The sequence below is a fragment of the Colobus angolensis genome, unplaced genomic scaffold (genome assembly GCF_000951035.1).
Source record: "Colobus angolensis palliatus isolate OR3802 unplaced genomic scaffold, Cang.pa_1.0 Scaffold439, whole genome shotgun sequence".
Classification (NCBI taxonomy): Eukaryota; Metazoa; Chordata; class Mammalia; order Primates; family Cercopithecidae; genus Colobus; species Colobus angolensis.
In genome coordinates, this window is record NW_012117810.1 from 666,456 (window position 1) to 675,202 (window position 8,747).

At 37.4% G+C, this 8,747-nt stretch overlaps 1 protein-coding gene across 4 annotated transcripts in view; it reads left to right on the forward strand.

Moving 5' to 3' along the window:
* Positions 1-8,434, forward strand: part of PYHIN1 (pyrin and HIN domain family, member 1) — a 42,724-nt gene extending 34,290 nt beyond the window's left edge. For 2 of the 4 annotated variants that reach the window (XM_011957170.1, XM_011957171.1), the window contains exons 8-9: positions 4,732-4,856; positions 8,097-8,434. In XM_011957170.1, coding sequence (XP_011812560.1) covers positions 4,732-4,851 — 120 coding nt within the window. In that variant the 3' untranslated portion in view covers positions 4,852-4,856; positions 8,097-8,434. The remainder of the gene's footprint in view (positions 1-4,731; positions 4,857-8,096) is intronic. The other 2 variants (XM_011957172.1, XM_011957173.1) reach the window with 1 other exon arrangement.
* Positions 8,435-8,747: the final 313 nt, after the last annotated feature.

Consider the following 8,747-nt stretch of genomic DNA (forward strand, 5'->3'; position numbering starts at 1 on the left):
CATGGCACAAGTATACATATGTAACAAACCTGCACGTTATGCACATGTACCCTAGAACTTAAAGTACAATAAAAAAAAAAAAAGAAAGAAAAAGACTATAGGAAGAGGGAGAGGATTAAAAAACAAGTCTTAGTAGGTATCAGGCTTAATACCTGGGTGACGAAATAATCTGTCCACCGAACCCCTGTGACATGCAGTTTACCTATATAACAATCCTGCACATGTACCTCTGAACCTTACAGTCAATATTCAAATCCAGGCTTAATGAACTCTAAAACTTAAGTATTTCATGGTCATATATTGCTTCCAGAGTCAGAATGTAGATGTCAAAATTTCTGAAATATTTTTCTATATATTTAAAGTTAGACACTGCTATGGCTTGAGTTTGTTTCCGTAATTCAGGTTCTGCAAGGCTTCTCTTGAGAAATTAGGTAACTGTGACTCACTATCTCATTCTTTGTCTTTCACTGCCATGTTAAGGCCTATGGATCAGATGCCTATATCTTCAGTGAATGGGCAGGCAACTTGAAGCTAAGGTAAAAGGAAAACTGAGTCACTATCCTCCAATCTAGTATATTACCCATTACCAAACGGCACTCGGACCAGCCTTCTTTCTGCATCCCTAATACATGCGTACCAGTTGAAGAAGGACTCCTATGTAAGGAGTTCTCATTTTTTCATTTTGTTTTGTTGCTGCTTTTGTTCTTATTGACTGGTCCATTCCAATAATTCATATTTCTCTGTACACTTTCTAAAATTACTATTTGTGGATGGTGATATCAATCTAGCCTCTTTGCCATCTTACTTCAGGTGATTAGATGAATCCCATTCCTAGTCATTATCAGCTCTGATCCATTTATTCTCTGCTACAACTTTTAAAGACAATCTGTTTTCTGATGCATAATGGCTTAGACATAATGGAGCGACAGTTTCTAAGTTATCTTGTCTAAATACATAATACAGTCATTTCTACATTCATAGGAATTATTCTGCTGTACATAAAATCCCTTAGATACAATAATTTTAGAAAGAGGCACGTATCTCCATGGCCACCTACACCTAAATGCACCATGGACCTTTTCTGCTTTGGTGACCCACTCAAAGGTTGTCTCACCACTCAATCTATGATTCACCAGCTGAGCAGGAAAGACTTGCCATTTTACTCATTTTGTGTATGATATAGGTTCATTATGCTTTGGGATCTAAATTCCGAAGAAGACAGAAGCATGACCATCTGTCATGACTCATCTAAAGCATAGATCGCAGAATGGCATGAGTCATGATCAGGGATGGTAGTAGGGAGAAATTACTATGAGGAAAATAAGCAGCAACTATTTAAATTAATATCCAACCAAAGCTAAGATCTTAGGCATCCAAATTTTGCTACTGTAATGAAAATGTTTTTATTTATATTTTATTATGTATATTTAATTTTTAATGATTTAGGGGGTACAAGTGCAGCTGTGTTATATGACTAACTAGCACAGTGATGAAGTTGGGACTTTTAGTGTATCCATCACCTGGATAGTGTATGTTGTAACCATTAGATAATCTCTCGTCCGTCACCCTACTCTCACACTTCCATCTTTCTGAGGTTCCAATGTCTCTTATCACACCACCTCTATGTCCAATATCACTTCTTGGCCTTTCCACTAAGATAACTGTAATATTTGATCTTATCAGTTTTGACTTATTTTGAAGAGATACTTGTTCAATCCACTTTTATCAATGAGATTAGACTACTAACTTTGGTAGAAGGGAATAGAGACTAGCTTATTTAATATTCTTCCCATACCTCCTCAGTGAGATTTTCTACAACTGGGTCAACATAAAGCATAAAATATCTGTGAATAGAGCAAACACACAAACCCTGCATATACTATAACAATGAAAATAATAATGATATTTCTTCTTATTGAGCATTTACTGGATTCTAAAGTAAAGCTATATTTATTACAAAATTTATAGCATATATTCTTTATTGTATATCCATGAAGATGCAACATATATCCCATTTCACATATGAGAATCATGAGGTTCAAAGCAGTTAGAAATCTCTCCGAAGTTAATAAAGATAATTAGTGTTAGATGCAAGATTCATATTCAACTTAGTCAACTAAAATGTTTTTGTAGTTTAGGGAGTATGTTTCTTCCAGTGAGAGAGTAAATATTAAAATATCTGTAATGTATCAGTAAGCATTTCAAATAGTGTTGAATTTTACATTTGGTTTTATAATCCAGACTCTTGAAGCTTCTAAAACAGGATGAGGTACACAAGATGACTAGGGTTTGTTGTCCTCACTAGGAAACCATCATAAGCAAACAGATCTTTCAGCACTTTTCTTCCATCTCCTTAAGGACAAAAGAAAAATGCTATGGAAATCTACAAGTAGAAATAAATGAGATGGATTTGATATTGGAAGTAGAATGTCCTTAAGTGCTTCCCTTAGTGACATTAGAGAGAGTCACATATGATTTTCCGGACACCCACTATCCTTACATTAACAAGGTATAAAAAAAGACAGGTACTGGGAATGCCCTAGTGAAATCTGGAATGATTCTGATTACTGTTGGGAATCCTGAAGGATTTTGGATACCTGATGCACATCACGGGATAACCAGAACCCTGACTGGAACTGTGCTTTCAGAGAGTGCTGATAGCAAAATAAAGATCAGTATGCCCAAACAACCGACAGCTGAGTTTTCTGGGTCCTGAAGTGCAAATTACAGGAATCCTTTGCATATTTGCTTGATGAAAATGGCTTCCATCCATTTGGCTAACATTGTTCTGAAACTTCTACCCTTATAACCTAGAAGGTTATTTAACAAAAAAACTCCAGCAGAGGTGCTTGACCAAGTTAGCCTAGACGAGTTTTCACCAGAAACAGAGCCAAGGCCCAATCACACACCTATAGAATTTCAGTCAATAAAATGAAGGATGAATGCCATTTGTGAATGTGCAGGTGAAGAGGTTAGGATATCTAAAGTTATGCTGTTTTCCAGAGAAAATGCAAGAGGGATGACAATGTAAAAAGAAGAAAAGAAAAAAAAATTAAAAAAGCAAAACAGATAGATGATGATATAGATACAGATGATATTGATAGATATAGGTATAGAGGCAGATACATAATCAGGCTTCATCTCATAGTGAAACCATTAATCAGAAAAGTCAATCTTTTCCTCAGAACACAGATGCCAGAATCACCCGAACATATGACTCCAATAAGTTAGTATCCTCTCAAAAGTGGATAGTCTGCATAGGTAAGCTTCAGGCGTCAGAGAACCTCCAACTCTGAACCATCCTCAGATGTCACAGAAAATGTCACAAACCCCACCTGGTAGTTCTTTAACCAAAGTACCAGCTTCTTGTTGCCATTCTTTGTGCCTCCCTTTATTATAATTAAAGGGATAATCAGTATCTTGACAGAGCTTTTCAATCAATATCTGATTAAATACAGTTTTTTTATTTTACTGTATTTTTCATTCATCTATTAAGTATGTAATCAGAGATGCTAGTAGATTATCAGAGTTTTATGATTTACAAGGGATACATTAATAAAATCATTCCTGACCTAAAGACATTATTGTGATTTATGGTCCAGACATAGAGAAAGAGTGGAGGAGAGTATACAAAGATGAAGAAATACAAGAGTGTGTTCCTCTCTTACATTTTATTGTTCATTCACAGCTTTCCCCTTTGCTTCAGAATCATAGCTCACAGTTTATTTTCAACATTCTTACTCTTTCCTATATGCATTGTTTCATATATGGTACTCCCTTTGTCTGGAATCTTTTTCTCCTATTCCTTCCCTGGCCCTTATATATTTCTGGGCCAGCCTAAAACTGTCCTTAAGCAAGACCTCCTGATAACCCCATCCAAAAATAAGACAGATCATCTCTTTGTGTCCTTCACATGTCCATTTATTTCCTTATAATACTTGTCACCACAGTAATTATAGTATATTTTCAACCCTGTAAGTAATTGAGATTACATATACTACCTGCTCAGGTAAGTAAAAACAAGGGTCCATGAATGAGTTTATGTCTGTGTGTATCAAATCCTATTCCACACTACATTTTACTTACCAGTAAGTTGGACTGTGTAATCACCTGCCTCTGTGCCACAGCACCCTCTATCAGCAGTGAACAAGAAGTCAACTTACAGAAAGAAAAGGGGAGTATTAAGTCATTATTCTCTCATTTAGTTTTTCACCCAGGCCCCAAGATCCACACTGACACAGCCTACAGCCTCAATGACTCCCCCACACCTATGAGTTGAAGACAGACTTATTCTTTACAGGAGTTTGCTATATGTGATTGGATTTTTCTTTATTATTTTGTTATCATTACCCAAAGTTCATATTTTCCTGAAGAGTGTCTACAGATTTTATCTGGTGGATCAGTAAGCAGGCAGTGTGTTTTTGTCATGTTGGCAGAAGTGGTCTCAAATAGACCCCATGCCTAATCATTGCCAGCTCAGATCCATTTTCTCTTATACTATAGTGCTAGTTTCTGTGTATGCTGAAATGTGGGTTAAGAAAACTAAATGTATGCCAACATCCAGAGAGATTAGCAGAGAGAAGATTCTATAAAAAGGGATTTTGACAGACACACACACACAGACACACACACACGTATAACATCCAACTTATATAGGAAACTATTAAGCAGAAAAAACAGTTCTTTCTGTCATAAAGTGAAAGACTAAAGTACCCAAATTTATGACTCCAGAAGGATGAAGCCCACCCAGGAGCACAGTTACCGCCTGCAAACTTTAGAATCATCTCACCAACTGTGGCCCCTACTGTTTCTTCTGATACTTTCACCAACCGCCACCCAGCAGTTCCTTAAATAAGGTACCACCTTTCTATTTCCATTCCTGTACCTCTAAAATATAATTGTAGGGGTAATCAGAGTCTTCAGAGGGATTCTCATTTAAACTCTGACTATATATTATTTCATTATTTTACTACATTTCTCATTCATTTATCAGTATATAATTGGACATGCCACTGGATTCTGTCTTTCAATACTCACAGAACATGCATTCATGAAATCATTTCTGTCTTCAAGAAGATTATTGTTTTTCATTGGTGCAAATATAGTGTATGTGGGGAGGTATCCAGACAAGGAGAAATAAATACAAAAGCATGTTCATACCTTCCATTCCAGTTTCCTTTCACAATTTTCCACTATGACTAATGACCATAACTTAGGATTGATATTCAAAATCCCTATTTCTTTACATAGCTAGTGTCTTGACATATGCTGCTTCCTTTGTTTAGAATCCCTTACTCTCATCTCTTCATTTGCCCCAATATATTTCTGGGCCAACCAAAATCCCCCTTCCTCAGAAAAACACTGCACTGATACCCTCCTCCTGCCATAGAACACATCATGCCAAGGTGTCCTGAATATTTCTCTTTATTTTATTTAGAACATTTATTAAAATTCTAATAATAGAGTGTTCTTCAACCATACTTGATAATAAGTACAGCTTGTAGATTTCTTGTCCAGGAGAGCATCAGACAAAGGTGAACTAATGAATTTATATCTCAGCGTTCCAATGAAATCCCAGCCTGCTTTTGGCCATGATAGGACCAGTGGAGTCACCTCCACCTAGGAAACAGAAGACTGTGATCTACAGTGAGAAGGAAGGTGATGAAAGAAAAAGGCAAGAGGAGAATCACGTCACCACTCTTTTTTTTTTTTTTTTTTTTTGAGATGGAGTCTCGCTGTGTCACCCAAGCTGGAGTGAACTGGCCAGATCTCAGCTCACTGCAAGCTCCGCCTCCCGGGTTCACACCATTCTCCTGCCTCAGCCTCCCGAGTAGCTGGGACTACAGGCGCCCGCCACCTCGCCCGGCTAGTTTTTTGTATTTTTTAGTAGAGACAGGGTTTCACCGTGTTAGCCAGGATGGTCTCGATCTCCTGACCTTGTGATCCGCCCGCCTCGGCCTCCCAAAGTGCTGGGATTACAGGCTTGAGCCACCGCGCCCAGCCTCACCACTCTTTTAGTTGAAGACATGTCACCATACAGACTAGTTGAAGACAGATAACCTATATACAGGGGTTCTCAATTTGTGGTAGTTTTTTGTTTGTTTATGTTTTTGTTGTTTTTGATAAGCCCAAGAATCATATTTTCCTCAATCAATTACACATAATTTATTTGAGAGTCAAAGCTAGCATGTCCTCTTTAGCCATCTTGGCTTAGGTGACCATGGATGAAACTCACATGTAGTCCTTACCAGCTCAGAGCCACTTTTCTGTTACTTCATAGACATAATTGGACATCCCAGGACAACATTCTGGAAAAGAACTTATTTCTCCTACATTTTGGCTTTGAAGGGACTACGCAAAGTTTGCCTATGTTCTACCATTTTAAATACGCATTATGGTCTGTTTCTATAGCCATTAGATTTATTTGACTGCATCTAAACCTCCCTTAGCCCAGGAATCCCAGCTAGGGTCCTATGTCTCCCACACCTAACCACCCATCTAGCCATTTCTTCTTTAATATCTAGTACTTCCACAGGAGGCCTGGAAAATACATCTGATTACTTCCTCTGTGTTTCACTAGTTCTGAAAGAAGTCCTTGCTTTTATATATCATAAGTCACCCCAAAGTGATTGTTTGCATTATTAATTAATTATTAATGATTCATTTGTATAAACTTTTCTATGCTTTTGGATTTAAAGTCAAAAGCAGACCATTCTTATTTTTCATCTTTTGTCGTGAGTCTCCTAAATCAAAGAACTCAAAATGGTTGGGAAAACCAATGGAGATATTACTTGCTCAGAATTACTATATGGGAAAAAAAGACGCTATTAGTTTTATCCCGATTCACTACAACTTTATCTGGGGTTCCACAAGAGGGTCAACATAAATCATAATTCATTTCTGGATCAGACTGACACACAAACTTTGCATAATCTTTGAAATAGCAATGAAAATAAGATTTTTCTAACTGGGTAAAGCTGGAAGTGAAAGTTATGTTTTTATGTATATGATTGCTTTTATTCTTCAATACACCTCTATGAGCACCGTAGGAAGCCCATGTTCCAGGGAAAAATGTGTTCTGCTCTAGACAAGTTAAGTTTGAGATTCCCACAGGGCATCTAAGAATTATCCATCTGGTATCCAAGCTTGAACTTGGAAAATTTTGGCTGGGCCTTTTATGAATTACGGCAGTATAGACATAGTTGTTAAAACAGTGGATGTGACTGAAAGTGCCTAATAGAATAGAAATAACGATGCCTCTCATTTACATACTGAGTATGCCCAATGACTCAGACTATTCTAAGGGTTTTTCAATAATTATCTTCATTAATCCTTTATAATCCAATTGTTTCATGTATTAACTCATTTAATTCTTTGTGGTACACAATGAACAGAAGAGGGAGTTAAATTTGAGGTGGTCAACATAGCTCATAACAGTCCTAAATTACCAAGGATGTCCCTAAGCAAATCAGAACACAAAGCTAGCTGTCTTTAGTGAGAAACATCTCTGTGTAGACGGAGATGGTTGGATCTACATGACAAAGTTTATGCTGTTTGTCACATATAATCATGTGGGATTCCTGGAAAAAATAAAGGTTAATATTGGAGTGCAAAAAGATCAGAATAAAGGCTAACACATTCAGACACACAAAAACGCAAAGGCTTTCTGATTGTTCCAGTTCTCAGGGCCATTTGTCAAAAGTCCCAAGCCTTCCTTGACAGCAGTTGCACCAGGAATACATTTTGTATGCTCCTCCTACCTTTCTGCCCAATGAGAAGTTTTCCTTTAGCCCTTGTCATTGGACACACCAGCTCCTTTCTCTATCCTGTTGTTCCCTGACATCTCCTGCCCTTTCACTTGGGCTCATGTTGGGTAGGAGTGAATATTGCATTTCATGGCCCCAACAGAGGGGGAAGATGTGACTCCAAGGACAGGAATTCATTAAAGGAGATAGATGAGAATGAGAAAAGAGCCCTTCAGATGGAAATAGAAGAAGATATGTGCCTCACAGGGAGGAGAGGCAGTGTGATTGAAGAAATAAATATATGACCACCTGCATCTCAACTGGTTTATTTTTGTCTCTTTATGCTTCAAGGTCACCAAGGACAAGGATATCAAACAAATATCATTCAATCTTTATGCCAGTGTGGAAATTTTGCCTGAAGTCCTCCACCTAAAAACCTGATGCCACTGGTAATGATGTTTATGAAGACAAGATCGAAGCACAGAAAATAATATATGTATATATATATCTGGTTGAAATACAGTATATACATATATATATATACACACCAGCTATTAATTCTAGGAGATGGAGTATTAAGGGAGCATTTTATTTCATTAGTTTTATGCATTTTCTTCATATCATATTTTGCATTCAGAGTTTTCATAATTTGAAAAAAATAAATAAACTTTTTTCTTTCTAAAAGAATGCTTCCATAGGAGTTCTTTAATCTATCTGTGAATTATTTAAAAGCAAATAAACTGTGGCCGGCAAGTCAGGGTGGGGCACACAGATTTATAGTTTGGATGGGATCTTTAAGGAATAGGCCCTGGTCAAGACTGAACTGACTGTGCCCTGCCCAAAGAAACCAGACCAAGGGGGCAGGTAAGGGTGAAATCCAGCCTATGATTCTGTTGCAAGCACTGTGTCCTGGGAAGGAGTTGCTCTAGCCAAAACTAGAGATATCTTTTCAGAATTGGACTCCTGGAGGGGGAATAATTGGGTAATTTGCTTGCCAAACCA